This window comes from Mixophyes fleayi, chromosome 8 (assembly GCF_038048845.1).
Source record: "Mixophyes fleayi isolate aMixFle1 chromosome 8, aMixFle1.hap1, whole genome shotgun sequence".
In the NCBI taxonomy this organism is placed as follows: Eukaryota; Metazoa; Chordata; class Amphibia; order Anura; family Limnodynastidae; genus Mixophyes; species Mixophyes fleayi.
In genome coordinates this window covers 84,141,426-84,164,312 of record NC_134409.1, presented here as the reverse complement: position 1 = coordinate 84,164,312, position 22,887 = coordinate 84,141,426, and the positions used below count along the sequence as shown (strand labels likewise).

The 22,887-nt window shown below is 43.5% G+C and overlaps 1 protein-coding gene and 1 long non-coding RNA gene across 2 annotated transcripts in view; one reads left to right on the top strand and one right to left on the bottom strand.

The window, feature by feature from the left end:
• The window catches only part of LOC142099407 (uncharacterized), a 220,594-nt gene extending 212,001 nt beyond the window's left edge, over positions 1–8,593 (bottom strand). The window contains exon 1 of the long non-coding RNA XR_012678537.1: positions 8,048–8,593. This is a non-coding gene — a long non-coding RNA (uncharacterized LOC142099407). The remainder of the gene's footprint in view (positions 1–8,047) is intronic.
• A 909-nt stretch (positions 8,594–9,502) lies between these two features.
• On the top strand, positions 9,503–18,484 carry TOMM22 (translocase of outer mitochondrial membrane 22). The gene is made up of 4 exons (XM_075182822.1): positions 9,503–9,653; positions 11,193–11,311; positions 13,363–13,480; positions 17,471–18,484. The coding sequence occupies exons 1-4, from the start codon at positions 9,561–9,563 to the stop codon at positions 17,531–17,533; spliced, it is 393 nt and encodes a 130-aa protein (XP_075038923.1). The 5' UTR covers positions 9,503–9,560; the 3' UTR covers positions 17,534–18,484.
• Positions 18,485–22,887: the final 4,403 nt, after the last annotated feature.

The window sequence follows — 22,887 nt, the reverse complement described above, 5'->3', positions numbered from 1 at the left end:
GGAACCGCGGCCGTCCGCCATCCTGTCGCACTGGGCATGCGCAGGTCCCTTTAACAACTACACCTGACCACTAATGTGTTTGATGGATCAATCACCCCTCCCTACTTAAGGCACCTGCAGCCTTAGGTAGTTGCCTGATCTTGAAGTCTCACTCCCAGTGAACTTCTATAGGTGTGTGCAGTTTCCAAACTGCTTCCAGCTCTACTCCTGTGTGCAGTTTCCAAACGGCTTCCAGCTCTACTCCTGTGTGCAGTTTCCAAACGGCTTCCAGCTCTACTCGTGTGTACAGTTTCCAAACTGCTTCCAGCTCTACTCGTGCTTCAGCTTCCACGCTGCTCCCTGCTCAACTCAGCGGCGGTTCCCATACCGCTACAACGCTTCACTTCTCAGCTTATTCCGGATCTACACAACTGGGTATGCTCTACTGACTATTGACTATTGCCTATTGCTCGCATACCAGTTGTATCCATTGTTGTTTGCTGCACAAGGTACAAGTACCCATATAGACTGTGTTACTGCATTGCTTCATTTAGGACAAGCTTTCACTCAAGCTACGATATCTCCTCACGCTACTACTTAGCGTTATTGTGCATATCTGCTGTGACCAGCTTCTCCTCACTGCAAGGCATCTACTCCATACAGACTATTCATTGTGTCTTCCATCTCTGCCTCACAAGACATTGCTCTACTCGCGCTGTTTCCATACAGCCACAGTTTGCCTTTCAACTTCACTCTCCTGCACCTGGACAAGTCCTCATTCCTTCTCACAGCAGTGGTACAACTTGCTGCACGCAGACCACTGACTTCCCTGCTACCTACCCGCACCTGGACAAGTCCTCCTATCACAGCGGTGGTACAACTTGCTATACGCAGACCACTGACTCTCCTATTACCTACCTACACCTGGACCAGACTCCTCACCATAGCGGTGGTACAACTTGCTGAACGCAGACCACCGACTACCCTGCTACCTACCTGCACCGGTACTATTCTTCCCATCACTACAGTGGTACAACTTGCTGTATGCAGACCACTGACTCCTCCTCTACCTACCATCACCTATCCACGTCCACTCCTCGTGTCTACATTATCTTCAGCCTCCAGTTTACTGCTCCAAGTCACTGACTTTCCTCTAACCATAGCTGCAAGTCGCTGACTTCCTCAGACTATCTCTACTCTCCTGCTGTTGTGTCACTCCAATCATTCACCTGCCTGCTTTGAGGTGCGTGCCATAACCCCGCCTCTCTAGCAGAGTTCCATCTGGTGAAACTCGGGTAAGCAACTCCTAGTGCCCGTGACAGTAAGATCAGGCCATGACAGACCCAGGATTGGAACCAACAGCTAGGGAGATGCTGCAGCATCTGGTCACTCGGGTAGAACAACAGGATGTTCGGCAGCAACATCTGTTCCAGTGTTTCCAGACTCTGGCCACCCGAGGAGTTCCTCTACAAAATGTTTCAGCGACTGTTAAACCTCCAGCGCCTTCTCCTTCCCCAGTGCTATCCCAGGTGTCTACTGCTTCCACGCTACACCTGCCTACTCCCTCAAAATATGATGGAGATCCCAAGACGTGTAGAGTTTTTTTGAATCAGTGCTCTCTCCATTTCGAGCTTCAACCTCACCATTTTGCCACTCACCGTGCCAAGATTGCCTACCTCATTTCTCTGTTTTCCGGACAGGCTCTTGCGTGGGCCTCCCCTCTGTGGGAGAGAAATGACCCCCTATTGGAGGATAGTGCACTCTTCATTTCCACGTTCCGCAAAATTTTCGATGAACCTGGCCGCGTTGTCTCTGCGGCTTCCAGCATTCTCCGACTACGCCAAGGATCACACTCTGTGGCTCAGTACGCCATTCAGTTTCGGATACTCGCCTCTAAACTACAGTGGAACACCGAGGCCCTGATAGCTGCCTTCTGGCAGGGTCTGACGGATAAGATCAAAGACGCACTGACCACACAAGAGTTACCCCTTCTCCTTGGACGATCTAATTTCCCTATGTCATAGGGTAGACATGGGATTCCGTGAGAGGGAGTCTGAAAGAACAAGCACCTCTAAGGGGTTCACTCGCCTATCACCTCAAGTTCGTCATCTTCCCCCTCCAGTGGAACCCATGGAGGTAGGACATTCTAAGTTAACATCTAGAGAGAGGGATCGACGAATACAAAATAGACTCTGCATCTATTGTGCTGACCCTACTCACAGCCTGAACTCATGTCCTAAGAAGTCGGGAAATGCCAGGCCCTAACCAGTTCTGGAGAGGTAAGGTTAGGGTCCCTGGACTCCTCTTCATCTTCTATGGATTCCAAAGTGTGTGCATTTGATGTTACCATCTTCTCAGCCACCAAATCTTTTATCTCTCAAGCACTTCTGGGTTCCGGCGCTGCCGGCAACTTTATCTCCAGTGCTCTTGTTAACCAGTGGTCCCTACCAGTGGCCCCGTTAAAAACCGCCATAGCGGTCACCGCTATAGACGGCTCTCGCATCAATAATGGACTTATCACTCACTGTACGACTCCTTTGACCCTTCAAATTGGAGCCTTACACCGAGAGAAAATCTCTTTGCTGGTCCTTCCTGCTACTACTAGTCCCATCGTTCTTGGCCTTCCATGGCTTCAGCTTCATTCACCACAAGTTGATTGGAGTACTCCCCAAGTCACATCCTGGGGCCCGGATTGTCATCATAGATGCCTAACCCGAGTGGTACCACTCAAAATCAACAGATCATCTATAACACCTGGTCCTCCGGGTCTTCCTCCACAGTATGCCCCATTCGCTGACGTGTTCGATAAGGCGCAATCTGAACGCCTGCCACCTCATCGGGCATGGGATTGTCCCATAGATTTACTACCTGGCAAAAACCCTCCTAGGGGCCGTGTATACCCTCTCTCGCTACCAGAGACACAGGCTATGTCAGAGTATATCAAGGACAACCTTCATCGCGGATTCATCCGACCTTCCACCTCTCCCGCTGGAGCGGGCTTCTTGTTCGTGAAAAAGAAAGATGGGACCTTAAGACCCTGCATTGATTATCAGGGGCTCAATGCCATAACCGTAAAAAATCGGTACCCGATTCCTCTTATCACCGAACTCTTTGATCGTATAAAAGGTGCTCGGATTTTTACCAAACTTGATCTCCGTGGCGCTTACAACCTAATCCGGATCAAGTCAGGCGACGAATGGAAGACAGCATTCAACACCAGGGATGGGCATTACGAATACCTAGTTATGCCCTTTGGACTGTGTAATGTCCCAGCTGTCTTCCAAGGATTCGTGAACGAGATCTTCCGGGACCTATTATACGTGTGCGTTGTAGTCTATCTGGACGACATTTTAATCTTCTCTCAAGATCTTGTCTCCCACCATCAACATGTGGCAGAAGTTCTCTCCAGACTGCTGAAGAACCTCCTATTCTGCAAATTAGAAAAATGCTGCTTCGAATTATCCCAAATTCCATTCTTGGGATACATCGTGTCCGGAGTAGGTCTGGAGATGGACCCAGACAAAGTTAATGCCGTTCTACTTTGGCCCCAGCCAACTACCCTCAGGGCTATACAACGCTTCCTGGGGTTTGCGAATTATTACAGACGTTTTATCCTGAACTTCTCATCTATTGCTTCTCCTATTGTGGCCCTGACCAAGAAGGGCGCCAATACTAAACACTGGTCCTCCGAGGCCCTTCACGCTTTCCAAAGTCTTAAAGAAGCATTTTCTACCGCCCCTGTTCTTCAGCAGCCTGACGTAAACCTTCCCTTCTTTCTCGAGGTGGACGCCTCCAATGTCGGACTAGGAGCTATTCTCTCTTAAAGATCTGAGCAACAGAAATTCCATCCTTGTGCCTTCTACTCCCGGGGTCTTCTACCCGCGGAAAAGAACTACACCATCGGTGACAAAGAACTGTTGGCAATAAAAGTCGCATTAGAGGAGTGGCGATATCTACTGGAGGGGGCTCATTATCCGGTAACCATCTTCACCGACCACAAAAATCTCCTCTATTTACAAACAGCCCAATGTCTAAACCCTCGACAGGCGAGGTGGTCACTTTTCTTTTCTCGCTTCAAACTCATTATAAAGTTCAAACCTGCTGCAAAGAACAGGAAAGCAGATGCCTTATCCCCGGCATTTGCCCCTCCTTCTGACATCTTGGATTCTTCCGATCATCCTATACTGGATTCCAAATGTGTGACTTTGGCCACTTCGTCCACCAATGTGCTACCATTTGGGAGAACTCTTGTTCCGCCATCTCTACGCAAGAGAATATTGTCATGGTACCATTCTTCACGCTTCTCTGGACATTCTGGGGAACGAAAGACTTTTGAGATCCTTTCCCGGAGTTATTGGTGGCCTTCTATCAGAAATGATGTCAGAGAATTTGTGGCCGCTTGTGAGATCTGCTCTCAATTTAAGTCTTCCCGCAGAACACCAGCGGGATTGCTCCAAACACTACCTATCCCTACCAAACCTTGGACCCACATAAGTATGGACTTTGTCACCGAACTTCCTCTTAGCAAGAGATGTAATACCATCTGGGTAGTGGTGGATAGATTCTCCAAGATGGTTCACTTCGTTCCTCTCACCGGATTACCATCTTCTTCTACCTTGGCTGACCATTTTATTAAAGAAATCTTTCGAATTCACGGCTGTCCGTCCGAGATTGTGTCCGATAGAGGAGTGCAGTTCGTCTCCAGATTCTGGCGAGCCCTTTGTAAGAACTTGGGTATCCGACTGTCTCTATCATCGTCTTACCATCCCCAATCAAACGGCCAGACCGAAAGGGTCAATCAAGATCTCGAGACCTTCATAAGAATCTTTTCCTCAGCCAATCAAGATAATTGGGTAGATTTACTCCCGTGGGCTGAGTTTGCCCACAATAACATGTACCATGAGTCTTCAACAAAAACTCCTTTTTTCGTGGTTTACGGTCACCATCCGTCTCTCCCAGAGTTTCCTGCCCTCCCTTCCACCCAAGTCCCTGCGGTGGAGAGACTTTGTCAAAACTTTAAAACCATCTGGACTCAGGTGAGATCATCCCTGAGGAAAGCATCAGCCAGATACAAATTCTTCACAGATAAAAAGAGGCGAGCCATTCCACCACTCAAGCTTGGAGATCGTGTATGGCTTTCTACAAAAAACATCCGCTTGAAGGTTCCGTCCATGAAGTTTGCGCCACGCTTCATCGGACCATACAAGATCACTCAAGTCATAAATTCAGTATGCTTCAAGCTACTATTACCAAAGAACCTCCGGATCTCCAATGCCTTCCATGTCTCTCTGCTCAAACCTCTTGTTATCAATCGTTTTTCTGCTCCTCCTTCTGTACCTAAACCAGTACAGATTCATCAAGAAGAGGAGTTCGAGATCTCTCGGATCCTGGATGCAAAAAATTTGCGAGGAACTCTGGTACGTGGTTCTCTCTCTTTCCCGCTCACACCTGTGTGGAACCGCGGCCGTCCGCCATCCTGTCGCACTGCGCATGCGCAGGTCCCTTTAACAACTACACCTAACCACTAATGTGATTGATGGATCAATCACCCCTCCCTACTTAAGGCACCTGCAGCCTTATGTAGTTGCCTGATCTTGAAGTCTCACTCCCAGTGAACTTCTATAGGTGTGTGCAGTTTCCAAACTGCTTCCAGCTCTACTCCTGTGTGCAGTTTCCAAACGGCTTCCAGCTCTACTCCTGTGTGCAGTTTCCAAACTGCTTCCAGCTCTACTCGTGTGTACAGTTTCCAAACTGCTTCCAGCTCTACTCGTGCTTCAGCTTCCACGCTGCTCCCTGCTCAACTCAGCGGCGGTTCCCATACCGCTACAACGCTTCACTTCTCAGCTTATTCCGGATCTACACAACTGGGTATGCTCTACTGACTATTGACTATTGCCTATTGCTCGCATACCAGTTGTATCCATTGTTGTTTGCTGCACAAGGTACAAGTACCCATATAGACTGTGTTACTGCATTGCTTCATTTAGGACAAGCTTTCACTCAAGCTACGATATCTCCTCACGCTACTACTTAGCGTTATTGTGCATATCTGCTGTGACCAGCTTCTCCTCACTGCAAGGCATCTACTCCATACAGACTATTCATTGTGCCTTTCATCTCTGCCTCACAAGACATTGCTCTACTCGCGCTGTTTCCATACAGCCACAGTTTGCCTTTCAACTTCACTCTCCTGCACCTGGACAAGTCCTCATTCCTTCTCACAGCAGTGGTACAACTTGCTGCACGCAGACCACTGACTTCCCTGCTACCTACCCGCACCTGGACAAGTCCTCCTATCACAGCGGTGGTACAACTTGCTATACGCAGACCACTGACTCTCCTATTACCTACCTACACCTGGACCAGACTCCTCACCATAGCGGTGGTACAACTTGTTGAACGCAGACCACCGACTAGCCTGCTACCTACCTGCACCGGTACTATTCTTCCCATCACTACAGTGTTACAACTTGCTGTACGCAGACCACTGACTCCTCCTCTACCTACCATCACCTATCCACGTCCACTCCTCGTGTCTACATTATCTTCAGCCTCCAGTTTACTGCTCCAAGTCGCTGAATTTCCTCTAACCATAGCTGCAAGTCGCTGACTTCCTCAGACTATCTCTACTCTTCTGCTGTTGTGTCGCTCCAATCATTCACCTGCCTGCTTTGAGGTGCGTGCCATAACCCCGCCTCTCTAGCAGAGTTCCATCTGGTGAAACTCGGGTAAGCAACTCCTAGTGCCCGTGACAGGGTTCAGGTCCGCGGTAACGCGCGTTACGTGCGCACTATAGCCGGTAATATGGTATCGCAATAACGCGGATTTTCGTACGCAACCCTATGGGCTGCGAACGAAAATCCACGTTATTGCGGTACCGTGAATTAGCTTCGCAGGCCGTTCCGGAGTGTTACCGCACTCAGGAATCGTAATTGAACATGCCCCTAAGAGACAGATAGGCTTGCTTTGCTACAACCGTGTATTGCTCTTAAAATTATCAAAAACTGTAAAAATATAACTCATCCTCTTGTCGCATCTCCTGTGTGAGATTGCCAATCTCCAAACATAGATATAAATAAAATAAATGTGCAGGGTGTGTCCAAAAAGGATAAAGGTAATTTAATAATTAATTAAAAATACAACATAAAAAGCAGCAGATCTCACATGTGTAACATATGTAGGGTATAGTATATATACATGTATAACAAGTATGACAAGTTACAATGTATTGCACAAAAAACACAACACTAAGTTCAAATGTCTCTATAAAATATAATCAATTAGGGTGTCTGTGGATCTGTGTTTCAGAGTACAAGTCCTGTGTATACAGGTAATATTAAATGGGAAAGATCTCACCCATGTGTAGAATATGTCTATAACGTGAAGGTAATGTCTCATAATCCGTATGTAGGAAGTAAAGCGTTGTCCAGAGTATAATATTGAAAATGTCACTTGATACAGCGCCCGAGATAATAGTGATATTGGTTCTCTTCAGAGATCCTCATAGGCAATGGGAGCACTGAAACATACCGTAAGTGTTCCACTATCAGAAGCCAATCGACAAAGTAGAGGTGTACAATGCTAAATCACGGCATGTTGAACCTTAGCCAGTTTTCTTCTGACACGATGTAGATTATTTACAATCTTGTCCGTCCACTGAATCGTGCAATCGGACCAAACATTTCAACACTTCTTTTGTATCTCTTCAGAAGCTTACAGTTAAGCAATGAATGTACAACTTTTTCACCCTTGAAACATGTATCTTTTAAAAAACAGACAAGACAGACAAACATTGTGATTTACACTAAATCACACCTCTCCCTGACAGAGCACTAAGACAGAGAACAAACAGCGTGAACTTATCACAGATCTCCCTCACACGCAGTAATACGGAGACAAAACTCACATACAGAGAGAAAAATTAGCTGATATCTTCCGGCCTACTGCTGTGGAACTACTAGTCCCAGCATTAGACTAAATACAAATTAGCTTCAACATGTTATTATCACTCAGCACTCGACATATTTTATCAATTTTACATACATTGGACAGCGAATCTCGGTGGGACCTCCAAGTTGTTAGATCTAAAATTCTGATCCAAGTTTGCCTGTGGTGTCAAGTATATCTGGAAGCGCTTCTATCAGCTGGAGAGAATTGACACAGACCAAGTTCTGTATACAAGGAATATTCTCTGATTTATTGATACAAATATACAAGTTTTTATAGCCTACTGAATAAATGAATCCTACGTCATAAGCATACAAGTCTATACCACTAGTCTATGGGAAGCGCTACTGATTAACTTTCTTTTTCTTGAGATGTTTACTTTCTCCCCCTTCTAAGGACAGATGAGCCTATTATTTTTATCTCAAGGGCACACTAGGAGCTGAACATGAAACTACTTATTGTTCTCATATCTTGATACATTCTTCAGGTGTTCTCTATGTCAGCTCAACCTCAAGGCCATAGGCTTACATCTTGTAAAACTGCAAATCAGCAGAAAAATGAATAATCTCTTTTAGCAAATAATATTTCTATGCAAGTTACAATAAATGACTGAACAAAGGCCTTATGAGACCTTAACAAAAAATCATATTTAACACCTGTAAGTGTCAGTTTATCAGTTATGAGCTCATCAGCTGGGGAGAATTAAATACACTGCATGGTTTGAGTGTACAATAAACTCTGCTTGATTAGTTACAAGTCCCTATCTATATAGCAAAAATCCCATATAACAGAAAACTATGCCCCAAAAGGTTACCCACTCATGCTCCCTTTACACAGATGTTACTATATTCTCTCATTATCACACAGGAATACTCCCCAGGGGGGGTGGCTTATCTCATCTGCTATGTCCAAGGTTATAAGCATAGCCTTGCAAATAATAAATTACTCCTACAAACCAGATGCATCTAATCTGTCTTTAAGCTATAACAGAACAAAATGGCTAGAAGACAACAAGATGGCATCAATCACATTTTTCATGTAATAAACTAGACCTATGTTTCCAATCAGTTCTCTCAGCACTGTTCTGTAGGCAGTGAACTAACTGAACTTCATGACCTAATCTTTTCAGCAAACTAGATCAGAAATAATCACCAAAATGAACTAGATTTCCCATCACTACTATGTGACCACTGCAGTCACATGACCTGGTGATGTCACAAAGACATCTGAAAGTACCTTAGCCAGAGGATTTAGCCACTACCCTTAATATACATACAAAATGTATCATGTGATGTTAGCCCTTTTGTCCTGTGGTTTGACCCCATGTTGCTAGGTATAAAATGTTGTCCACTTACTTTCCTATTGATGAATATATTAGTTGATGTAAAAAAAAAATCACTCGGTTAACTCTGGCCAATTTACTACAATGGGAAAATACGTGTGTAACTGAGAAGCAGAGATCTTTTCTGTAAATAACATCTGCACCGCACATGCAATGTTATCACACACCATTAGAGGGCGCTCTCTGTCTCTCACTGTGCTCTACCTCTCCCCTCTATAGTGAATTGTCGGTCGCTTCTGATGACGCAGTTCCTGCCGGTTGACCCCTGTGTGTTCCCGCACGCTGAGAAGTCATGTCTTCCTTATCTGAGCTGCCCCTGGAAACCGCGCTTAGCGAAGCCAGAAACTTGGACATCGAAGAGGAAGAGGAAGAAGATGACGATGAGGTGATTTCTGGATTAGAGTTCAGGAGCTCTGTGAATGACAAGATATCACTTATCGGACTGTCCGCATTACTTGGCACCTATGGTATATGTGAAGCCTGGTGTCGGAGCAGTTTCTGTGCTGGCTCTTTGGCAATATTTAAGTTTTTTTCCTTTAATTTGCAAAGCTTGATTGTTTCATAGTCATTTAAATGTGACCATATTGCATGAGGGGTTTTGCATTGCAGTCTTTAATTTTATTACTAATAATAGTGTTATTTATATAGCACCGACATATTACCCATCAATATATACAGTCATAGTGTTTAATAGACAACATAAGTCCCTGCTTGAGATCTAATATACTTCCTAATTTCCTGAACACAAGCCTAACTAAGGCTAATTTAGTTAGGTGCTAATTAACTTGTCTGTTAAATTGCAGTCATAGAATAAGAGGATGCTTTGGGCTTCCTAACTTTACCTTAGAGCTGTTCTATGTCTTTCTGCGTAATTGATTTTAGATTTATATACAAATGTGTTTATTGTAATGCAGTTATTCTGAAGATTGGGCATCCAATCTAACATATTTGTTACTAATCCTTTCAATTTCCTGAATAGAAGCATTGTTGTTAAGCTGGGTACACACTACAGAAATTCCGACCAACTTTTTATGCCGAGCGATTTTACATGCGACCCATGGTCCGATCGCTCGGTCGGTCCATGGACTGCATACACACTAGCCTTGTTTAGAAAGAAAAGGGAAGAGCGGATGTCCCGTTAGCGACTTTTTACAGCCATGTTGCCGTGAACAATGACTGTAATTTGGTACTCACTGTTGTGGATCGGTCGGAAGTTTATACACACTACACAGCGGAAATGAGATATTAAATATTAAACGGTACGACCAACCAAATGAGGCGATAATCGTCCATTTTAGGCAAACTTTCGACCATCATGTCACTGCACACACTGATTCGACTTTTGAACGAGCGGTCGTATGTCGGCTGTTTGAGCCGATTATTGGACGAAAACAGTGTAGTGTGTACCCAGCTTTACAGAGTAATGGGTGGCAAAAATTCTCATTATAAAAAGTGCACAAATTAATTGAAAGCTTTATAAATGATCATGATGCAAAATTACTTATTTTTTAGCACAAGACAGTTTTCTGAACAATAATCTTTTTTTCATGACATTGCACTCCTAGTGACTGCTCCCTCTCCAGATATGTATCTGAAGGTTTCCATTGAATGAAAATCAGTTTTGCTCCCAATTTCTCACCCTATATATTTATATTTGTGTGTTTTATTTGGTTATTGTTTGAAAATGCAATTAATGTTGTTAGTCTAATAATGCTTACTTCTGCACAATAGATACTGTAACTTATTTTACCACCACCCACTCAACACTTCCCAAAATTTCACCACCACCAAAATTGTGGATGTAATGGGTAAAAAAAGATAAGATGAAATTTTAACCTTCTTGGGCAGAATTTAATGTTTGTATAGTGAGTTTTTGGTTTTAGGGTTTTGAACAATATAGCATGTTTGTTTCCCTTTGGTCTAGCTGGATGAAACTTTAATAGAAAGACTATGGGGATTGACAGAGATGTTTCCTGACAGTCTGCGAGGTGCGGCAGGTTTGACCTTTGACTACTCTATTTGTGCAGCCCAGAAATTTTATAGGTAGGTACCAAGTACAACTGAGTATTGTAAAAGTGCACTCATATGGCACCATTCTCTCCCAAGTCAACTATTGTATTATTACTACTATCATTATTGTAGATATGTAAGGCTCCGCAGTGTTTCGCATTGCGTACAGTAAGGAGTGTTTTGTTATAGAAAGAGGCATCCTGATTAGGGCAGTACAGTCATAGGAGAAAGTAGTTGTTTTAGTGAAAATGAGAAGTGGATGGGGGCGTGGCTTGACTGGGCTTGAAGTAAGACGCATGGCGCTTGCTCTCCTGCCAAAATCCTGAATAATATCGTGCCTCACACAGTTGACTCGCTTGTTTCCATTTACAAATACTCATTTATCCATCCTTGCCTCCCCGCCCTAGCTTGTCCTAGGTATGGTAACCAGTTGCGGAGTTCCATTGTTTAAAGGCTTGCGGCTGTTTCAATGCTCCCTTGGAAGTGGAATATACCGGTTGTTACACCCCCTTGGGACTAAGTGAACCAGTGTTTTGTTCAGATTATGAGGTGGGGGTTGGTTAGGGGAGAGTTTAGGCTGTTTACGATCTCATGTTATTGTTTATCACTGAAATGCATTCCATGCGAGGTGAGTTTGCTATTATTGTTCATTGTGTTCTTGCACTATCATATGTTCACATACTCATTTCCAATGTATTTGTCTAAGATGTACTGTCTTATGCGCATTTCTCCTGTTATGTCTGCCCAGCCGTAACTCTTGAACGGGAGCGATAGCCAAGTTTTCTGGTACAAATGTCGGGTCCTACTAGAGTACTGACAAGGAATGCATGGGGACTGAATTACTGTGTTAAGAGATCCTTGGTGCTTACACAAACCAAAAAGTATAATCCTTATATAGCATGCCTGGTGGAGACTAATCTGGCGTGTGTGTTTTGGTTCTAAAAGTCCCACGTGGGATGGGCCTACCATTCTGTGCATTCAACACACTCACATGGGATCTCAGTATTGGTCAGAAAAAATGTACGATTTGTACTTGAGGAATTCCAGTTGGACCCATATGGTCGATATGTATATCTCTGGGCTTTGGCAGACAACTCTCCTATTTTACTTTTAGCCGTGTGCATCCCCCGCCTTTCAGTTGCGAGGTGCTCAAGAAGGTGTTCAAATTTATTGCTCTTTTTTGTCCTGGTGGTTTGTATGTGGAATTTTAATGCAGTCATGGATGGTGGCCTTGATAGGTGGCAGGAGATGTCTTCACTAGTGAGTGGTGGTACTTCTTCCTTTTTCTGATTAGTAGCTGATATGGGGTTAATTGATATTTGGAGGACTCCCTTTCATCCCACCATACCTTTCCCTGCATTGATCTCCAATGGACTAGCTGTGCTGATTCAGGAAATCTGCTACATTCCTAGGGAAATATCCGGCCACTTCCCAGTGCTGCTGGTCTCTGCCCTCACCCTGAACACTGGAATCTTATTCTGAAAGCTTGATCTGTTTTGGCTTAAATTTATGGGAGCGAGTAGCGACCTGGTGCCTGACTAGGAGGGGGGGTTGCTTGCAACGAATGTCACCACTGCTAGACCACTAATCCTCTAGGACACCTTTAAGACATATCTAATTTAATGTAATTATGTAGTCCGGAATAGCGTGTGTGCAATTTTTCCTCCCTATTACATATGTAACATTATTTTAAAGCTTTATTTTGTACCATGATCTTTTTATATTGTGTTATTGTATTATTGAAGGTTTTTAGTGAGCCTGTCTGTGTATTCTGGACCCATCATTGGATCTTAGTGATATTAGCTGTGATTCATGCGGAAAGGCACTTCCACTGCATCAGTGCACTGTTCTGTTAAATATTGACGCACTGTAAACGTTGATTGTCATTTACAGTCTGCTTTTAACGGAGGTTTGTACAGCAAGTAGAGCTATGTCCCGTTGTGAACAGAAACATGTATGTATGGAGTCTAATGCACAACTTTAAGCAATGATGAAGCATGACTAAGGCAGTTGTTGATGAATATACTGAATTTTGTGTGCTTTTCAGTACCACTTTCTCTTATTGTCCTGTGCTTGTATCGTAGTTTTTCTCGCTCAGCGCTGTGGATAGGAACCACATCGTTCATGATTCTCATATTGCCAGTAGTGTTTGAGACAGAGAAATTGCAGATGGAGCAACAGCAGCAGCTACAACAAAGACAGGTGAGATAAAAAATATATGTATATTACACATAAGCAAGGGAATTGGATGATGATTTAATAATGACATGATTAAACTGAAACTTCAATTTTATATGCAACCGCCTCACCAGCCACCTCTCGGAAAACTACTTCCTTAACCCTCTCCAGTGCCCACTGCACAACACTGAAACAGCCCTGGTGAAAGTTACTAACAACCTCTGCTTTGCTAAATTCAAGGGTCACTTCTTCCTGCTCATTCTTCTGGACCTCTCCGCAACCTTTGTCCATCACTGATAATAGCACCACCATCTCTTCTGTCCCCCAACTCCGCTGCCTGGATGTCACCCTCGACTCTGCCCTCTTTTTTGCTCCCAATATTCAAACACTTGTCCAATACTGTCGCTTCCAACTGCATAACATTGCTCGCATCTGGCGTTTCCTATCTCAGGATGCCACCAAAACCTTTATCCACGCTCTCATCATTTCCCATCTTGATTACTGTATCCTTCTCCTCACCGGCCTCCCCTGCTCCCACCTTGCTCCCCTTCGCTAGTGGCTGCAAGACTTATCGTCCTTTCACGCCACTTTTCCACTCCCTCCCCTCTCTGCCTTGCCTTACAACTGGCTCTCTTTCCCCTACAGAATCCTCTTTAAACTCCTCACCCTCATTGTGACAGTATGCACCGCCCATGCCACCCTGTGTGTTGCTGCTGGGAACCGGCTGAGCTTACTTTGCCACCGTTCCCTTGCGTCATCCCAAGTGCGCCGTCTTGCTGCACTAGGAGGGGCTTACAGTGCTGCCACCACTGGACTCCTTAACCGGGTTTCTTCTGAGTGACTGTCACTGCTGGGGTACCCCCTTGCTGGTGAACCTGGATTGGTACTCCTGACTAATGGATCAGGGTTGATGTGGATGGATTACCCCCTACCCCCTGGCCTATCACACTGACCAGAACTGCAGGGTAGCAGGCAGAGCGGTGGTACCGGAAAAGCTGGGTCCAAACCTCAGAAACATCTGCGAATGGATTCGATTTTGGGTCTAATCTATAGGTCACAGGATTTTCAGCATGGAAGATATTTTCAAGCAGGTCTTTGAAGCAAGTGATGTTTATTTGCTCTTACACTGGTTAAGGGTACCAGTGATCAGGTCAGATGAAATCAGAAGAACATTTCAGTGTACAAGACAGTGCTTTTTATACTGATTTGGACACAGGCTATTTTTAGAATCCGGGTGCAATGTGTTTACACAAACATGGATTTACATGCATTGCAAAGCCAACAATATTTACACTTATCTATGAAATTCTAGAGATGATGTGATGTCCTGCATCTGGTTTTCAGATGCAAAGAATCTAGGAGTCAGTCTTAATTAAAAGTTCCTGCATTCAATGTTGGACCTTCACACATCAAAAGATCTAATTAACATGGGGCCCCTCTTCAGACAGTCCAGAATACACATTCTCAAAGAAAGGTACAAGCCACTACCCCACATCACACACAAAAGACTTCCATCCACAAAGACTTATTGTATCCGATATATATCTTAAGAAATAATGCATCTCCTCTAGCAAGGTTAAACAAGAAACAATTTTCTTATATCACGATATACACTATCAAAAATAAGTGCATTGACAATTATATAAAGTGCCCTGCTCTATTTCCTTTAAATAAATTTATACCAGAAGTTATTCATAAGTGATCCAGTCACACTCGCCTACTAGGCCCTATCCCGCTCCATTGCCCCTTAGATCTCTGACCCCCTCTCCATTCACACTCCTGCATGTTCCCTGTGTTTGGCCAGTGCGCACTGATTACCTCATCCCACGCCAGAATTCAAGATTTCTCTCTTGTTGTCCCCCTCTGAGGAACAACCTCCCTCACACTATCCGTCTGCCCCCTAATCTGAGCACCTTCAAACGGGCACTCAAAACCCATCTGTTCCTCAAAGCCTACCAGCGATCCACCTAACTTTCTCCATCCTTCTCCTCCTCCCTCTTTCCTGTTCGTGCTCCTCTTGAGCTTGACTCCTCTCGTGCCTGCTGTCTGTTTCCCCTCCTGTACAAAATACAAAGTACAATACGAACAGTGGACCATACAGAGTACAACAGCACAGAACGAGATGAGTAAAACCAAGACTCCAGCTGCTCCAAGCATAGCAAGTATAGTGACAGTGGAGAAGAAGAAATGAAATTTCCTTAACTCGTGGGTTCTAAACTGATTTATTCAAGAATTCTTACCACTGATCAACACAAAAAGCGATCTACTGTTAAAAAAACACAAAAAAAAACAAGCTTTTATTGGATTACAAATGCAAAACAGTCCATTTATAAAACAAGGGGTGAATACTTATGTAAATACTTTGTTAAAGTCGTCACCCATTCTTCTTTTGCAGTATTGATTTTTTTTCTTTTTTTTTTTTTCCCCGATTGTATTTATGCCACTCCAAATTGCCTTTTGTTGTATACTTTGGGCTGCAATAGAAATTTCTGAAGTCATGGATTTATTGCAGACTGCAGCAGCTTTTTCTCCAGATTTGTCTTTATCTTGGTAACTATTTTGACATATTTTTCAAGGCTTAAAGCCAAGACACATCCACATAGCATTATGCACAGTAGGCATAATGTTCTTAGGATGATATACAGTGCTAAGTGGGCGACAAATATAGCACCTAAATTTGAGGCCAAAAAGTTTACCCTTTCTCTCAGGAGATCATACAATCTTCCTCAACTACCCTCTTATGCTATCTGGCAAACTCAAGGCAAGATTTCAAGATGTGAGTTTTATTTTTGCCACATTCCCATAGAGAGCTTATTTGTGTAATGTCTGGCCTATTGAAGAGATCACACAGAGTTGCCATCTGCCTCTTGGTGGCCTCCCTTAACTAGTTCCGTTCTTGCAATAAAACTGAGTTTTGGAGGACATCCATTTGTACACAAATTAACTTGTGCCTTAGTCTCCATTTCTTTATGATGGAAGAAGTGACAGCGTTCTGGGGGATATTAAGTCTTTAAGAACTTTTTATATCATTGACCTGATTGGTGCTTTTCAATGATCTTTTCCTGGCTTTGAATGTTCTTTGATCTTCACAATGAAGCTCTTGTATGAATATGCACTAACCAACTGTGGCTTTTTCACCACACAGGTGTATTTATGTTTAAATTATTTGAAATTGTATGCAGATGACCACTGAATACCACTGATTAATCCAGACTTTCTTTAGGTGTATCTTGGCAAAGTGTGCCTTTTTGATTTGTAATTATTCCAGAAAAAATTCAGTTTTGTTATGTTTATGTCCATCAGTACATTGATTACAAAATAGAAAATAAAGTGTAAATACTTTTTATAGCCACTATGGGGCATATTCAATTGTCTGCGCTACTCACAAAAGTAACGCTGCTTGCGCACTATTACCGTTATTACGGTACCTTTTCCTGCCGGCTTTCAGCTCGCTGCGAGCTGAAATCCGGCTTAGAATTACTGTAAGAACGTTAATACTCAACGCTGTGTTACTTTTGCGAGTAATACGAACAATTGAATATGCCCCTATGTATGAGCGTTTACATTTTTTGAATGTAGCTTTGTTGGAGCATGTAAACAAGATGAATCTTACTCTCCAAGCCCACTGTTTATTGCAAGTTTTTATTTGCTTTTATCTGCTGCTCGCTTGTAATGGCGGAGAGATACTGCGGTTACTGGGCATGTTATCCTGTATAGTAAAACCAATGTCTCCATCAATGCGCGCATGCTGATGAGAACAATTAAAATCTGCTGAAGGCAACAGGGTACTGAGTCTGGAGGGTACTGTTCTATACACAACATTACATTAATTATGTGCTGCAGCCCAGAACAGAGTAAAATATATGTCCGCTTTCCTTACCCATGAAAAGCAGTGACAACATTCTTTTTAATATATGTAGGAATTTGTTAGAAAAATTCAGAAACTTTCAGTTACTGTCAGAAATGCTCTGTTCTGTTTTGCATTGGTTTTACATGTGCTTTGCTTTTTGCCAGATACTCCTAGGACCATCTACAGGAATGTCTGGTTCTCTCACTCCGCTCCCTGGAAAAGTATAGTTTCCACATCTTGGTCCTTTAGAGAATTTTCTTTTTTCCTTTTTGTGATGACTGGGAGAACAGGAAATTGGAAGACCGGTCTCTCCTTAGTCACCTGCCTCTTTCAGTGCTCTGAATGACCCCTCTCTTTATCCAGTGTGGATTTCTACTCTCTGAAGAAATGGGAAAATGATTCAGAACCTGGTCTTGTTGGTTTGTTGAGAAATGTTGGGGAACCTTTTATAACGCACTGCTATTGGGAATATTTCTGGTGCACTCCGGCATAGTTATTCCATTGCCACTTTGGGACAGACATATTTGCACCTGTTTATTCTTGATTGTATGTCACGGTTGTGATTACGGAATTCTGTATGTGTATTATATGCAGGTGCCTTTCATTGCGCATAAGGTTTAAATAAATGTTAGCCAATACTTTGTTAGGCAAAGACTATCAGATGCAACAGTTCATTTGTTTCTTATAAAAGCAACTATAAAAGCATTTCTGCTGTTTGACTGGCAGTGCAGACTTCATGTTCCTCTCTACAAGGAAATAGTTTACATTCCTGACCAACATCTGGAGAGCTATATGCAGTCAGTAGTCTGTTCAGAAGGAATGTTCTGTGTATAAATGTTATAATATTTTACTGTTTTTTGTATCACTAATACAGAGCAAATTCCTTCTCACAATCTGATTTGTATAAATAAGCAGTTTGGTTATTTCAAGTTCCTTTCCATGAATAAACCCAGCATGTCGTCTGTTTTGTCATTGCCAGGAGGCCTCGAAACTTTTAGCCACTTCTCAGCCCACACAGGAGAGGGGAGTTTATGGTTAATATTTTAATTGTATAGCTGTAGACACCTTCAGTCTGAAGGACTTTTAATGCCTGAAGAGATGATTTTGTTGAACGTTTCAAGCTCTTTTGTGTTTTCTATTTTATTTTCAAAATATTAAATCTAAGATGATAAAAGCTATTTTTCTCTATTGCATTTGTTATTGTAGTGGGCATATAGATTTGTGGGAGATTCCTATTGCAGCAGTACCAAATCTTATAGAGCAAGTCTGAGACAAAGATGAGATGATGGTATGGAGAAGATATTCAGCTTTGCGAACTATTATTACCTCTGCTTGCTTACTCACTCAGTGTGCTTCACTCCTGAATGACTAGTGCTGCATCTCTTCTCTTGTTCCAGGTATCCCAGTCAGTGATCAAATCAATTTAGCAATTTATTTTGTCACTAGAACTAGAAACAATACACTTAGGGGGGTATTCAATTGTTAGCCAGAACCGCTAAAATCCTGCGCTCGAAAAATATTACCGTTAATACAATAATATCTCGCTGGATTTCAGCTCGCAGCTCACTGAAATCCAGCGAGTAAATTACCGTATTGACGGTATTTACGCGCCATCTTACCATATTAACGGTAATATTTTTAGAGCGCGGGATTTTAGCGGTTCTCGCTAACAATTGAATACCCCCCTAAATGCAGTATTCAGTAGCTAGCTCTGTATTAACAAGAGTTGCAGATGGGCATGGGTTAGGTTCACTCTGTGACATCCCCCCCCACCCACCCTCCAATTTAATCACAGCAAAAGAACAAAAGTGTTGTGTAGCTGTAGTTTTATAATGCATGACTCCAAAGCTGTGAACAGGGGCGCAAGTGGCAGCTTATATTTTGGGGAGAAAAGGGGTCCGGTTGCCTGCCTGGTTAAACACCTCCAGGCCGCATGCCCACCAGAGCAAGAAGAACTTGTGAGGGAAGCCACAGAAAGGTCAACTATCACTTTGAAGGAGATGCAAAGTTCGGTGGCTAAGACTAGGTACACACTGAAGAATTTTCCGACCCACTTGTTATCTACAACGATTATACCTGCGACTGAAGATCCGATCAGTCAGAAGATTCATGAGTACACATTATACAGATTTACCTTCAGATCTGTGCTCTTCATCTGGTCATCTAGTCGTTTACAGAATGACAGCACAATATTCATTCACTCATTAATTCCTGTCACACTGATTAAAACCGCCTTGTTTTATTAGCTTCTGTGACTGAATCGAAATATTCAATCTCAGAATGAACGAACAAATTATTCCATCTACGGCACACTCTACATTTCTTTACCGGGACATGTTCACTGCCTGAAAAGAGCACCACTCTGTAAACTCTTATGGAGATCATGAGTGCATATGAGATCATGAGACGACTTTTGACCATCCGGTCAGTATACACTAACGCAAAATCCGACTGAACGATTGTATGTCGGCTGTGTGACCCGATTATAGGATGAAAAACCTCCAGTGTGTACCCAGCCTAAGACTGGAGTGAAGATGCACCAGTCAACGATATCAATACCTCTGCATACAGTTGGTTTGTAGGGACATTGTCTTGAAGAAAAAACACATCAAGGTACGTCTGGAGAAAACATCAGAGTGGCCGAGCTAAAATGTGGGATAAGGTTTTCTGGCCAATTGAGACAAAAATTGAGCTTTCTCTTTCATCCTATCTGGGGGACACTGCTACCATGGGGTTGAGAGTGAAGGTGGAGTTGGCACTTAACAGGTTAACTTTGTTAATGTATCAATGCTGACAAACCCCTCTCCCCTGTAGCCTCTTCAGTCTTAGTTAAGTGCCCAAGGGAGTTGGGCTTACTTTAATGATAGGAAGAATTATTTTCCTTATTTTACTTTTAACTTTTCTTTTTTTGCAGTAGTGTGTTCTGTTCTACTAAGAGAGCACACTTATTCGGACAGCGACTCGCTATCATCTGGGGGAAAAAATTCACTTACAAACCTGGGCACTGACAAGCGGCTTCTAGCCGCTGCCACACTGATCAAGGACCACTATACCATTGCTGTCAAAAACGGCAAAGAGAGCCGGTAATCGGAACACCGGGGGCGCCATTTTGGAATGCACCAAGTCCCCCCCCTCAGCAAAGGAGGGGGGCACTTGTACTCAAACAAAGATGGCCACCAAGAATCTATTACAAGCGACTGCTGCATATCATAAATACAGCAGATTGCCTTTTGCCAGCAGAAAATACAGGAGGAGCAGGCGAAGGTACTTTGTAGACAGTCCCTCCCCGCAGTCTCTAGCAGTTGAACCATTCCAAGGGCACCAAAACAACTGCCTGGGAAAAAGCAGCAGCGACCGAGCTGCTGACAGACCTCTCTTGCTCCAAAAGACATCTTAGCCTTATTGGAAGGTTAAGTACAACTATTTCTTATATCTCTAACATAGATAGAGGTATATTGAAACTAAATTATTGTTGCAATAGCATTTTTTTTATTAAAATATAGAATAATTGCATAACAATCTTACAGGGATACCAATTGTTGACTGTCAGACTAGTTAGTATCTCTGTTTGCTTGTGAATGATTTCCTGTATTCCATTCTATTACTGTTATACTGTTCCCTTAAAAAAAATGTCTGATAAGAGAAAGGCAACTCGGGCAAAATATTATGTGTTCCATGTGTAACGATAAGTTATCAATTGTACTACAGGACCTTGTGGCACTTTGTACTGCGTGCAGCGGTGGGGGGGGGGGGGGGTGTATCCTGGCTCAGGTTACCTCACCGCCACTAGCGGAAACACGAGCATGGGCAAATGCCCTGACGGGGTTGAGACATTGGTAAAGCTGCTATCTAAACAAACAGATTCCAGCGGTTATGTCGATTCTCCCCTCTACCTCAGTAGCAATTGACCCCCTCGTGACAAGCTGGGGCTCCATGTGTCTTCACCTCACAAGACCCTCATACAGGAGAACTGGCTTGGTCGGCTTCCCTAGTTAGAGGACTTGATATGTTTGGTTAAGGGTATTGGTGCATCCAAGAAACGGTTTAACGTAAGTGACACCGATCCACTAACCCCTTTCTGACCCTCTCTAATTCAGAGAGGAAGATGAGCTGATAGAGGATTCTAATTCTACACAGGTCATAGACCCAGAAAAATCTTCCATATATCTAGGTATTGATGCCTTGGTGGTAGCAGTTTGTCAGACATTGGGTCTTCTGGATCTACAAGAGACTAGAACATCAGATCAAAGTCTCTTTTAAAAAAAAAAAAAAAAAAAGCTAGGAGACGTGCGATCCGCTTTCCTTCATCAGTGGAACTGAAAGAAATAGTGGAAGCATCCTGGAAACAACCAGATAAGAAATGTACTATTCTGTGAAGGTATCTGGCTTTATATCCATTACAGGAGGAGGACCTCAACCGTTGGGAACAGGTTACTTATACAAGGCTGTCCAGAATGTAGCCTCCATTTCTTCATCTATTTCTGCAACCGCAGTAGCGGCTAGGAGAACTTTATGGCTCATGTCCTGAGATGAGGACACTAAATCTAAAACTAAAAAGTCTTTAAAATTACTCCCTTATTCAAGAGGCAAAAGCAGCTTCCTCCCAGTAAATGTCCCAAAACCTAGGGCACTGAGGTTTGTTTCATTTAGACAGTCCTTTCATGGGGGCTCCTCTGGCCATGGCCAGAAGTGTAGACCAAGATCTTCGGCTTCCAGAGGACAATCGCATAGAGGTAGGTCTTCCTCCTCCACGAAACGTCCATCTCCCAAGCTTCCAGACAGTCAGTTTGACTGTCTGCCTCCCCTTCTCGCGGCTGCGGGAGTGGGTGGACATCTACTACTGTTCAGAGATTGGCGGGCAGCATCCTCAGAAGGCCGTTGGATTCGGGGGAACATGACGAGAGGATACATGATAGACCTCTCAGGTCCAGGCTCCTCGTTGGTTCTTCACAACCAACTTGCCCTGCGACCCTCGAACAAGGCAATGTGTTGCCTCTCTTCTTTCTGCCAGAGTCATCTGTCTGGTTCCGGAACACCAAAAAAGACAGGGGTTCTACTCCAATTTCTTTTTGGTCCCAAAGCTGGATGGCTTGTTCCAACCTGTTCTAAATCAGTTAAACCTGCACCTACGGGTGGACTGGAACCAGATCAATTTATAGCGTCTGTAGACCTCAAAGACGCCTATTTTTACATACATATTTGGAAGGCTCATCGGGCCCTTCTCAGATTCACAGTGGGACCGTCTCACTACCACTTCCGAGCTCTCCAATTTGGCCTCTTGACAGCACTAAGAGTGTTTGCAAAAATGGCAGTAATGGTAGCCTGCCTTCCAGAGGAGTGAAAATAGTGCCCTATCTGGACGATCTGCTCATAAAAGCCTCCTCAGCTCGCCTGCTAAATCAGCACCTCGTCCTCACAATCAGGATCCTGGAGACGCATGTGTGGCTCATAAATTGAAAAAAATTCCAATTGATTCTGTGACAGAAAATGATCTTTCTGGGACTAATCATGGATACTAACAAACAAAAGATTTTCCTTCCAGAGGACAAATCTCAATCCCTGAGGAACCTGACGGCTTGGG

Excerpts from the sequence above, each read along its gene's own strand:
- TOMM22 (XM_075182822.1), top strand. The coding sequence starts at position 9,561 with ATGTCTTCCTTATCTGAGCTGCCCCTGGAAACCGCGCTTAGCGAAGCC. Across the intron at positions 11,312-13,362 it reads GCAGCCCAGAAATTTTATAG|TTTTTCTCGCTCAGCGCTGT; the intron begins GTAGGTACCAAG and ends CTTGTATCGTAG. Across the intron at positions 13,481-17,470 it reads AGCAGCTACAACAAAGACAG|ATACTCCTAGGACCATCTAC; the intron begins GTGAGATAAAAA and ends GCTTTTTGCCAG.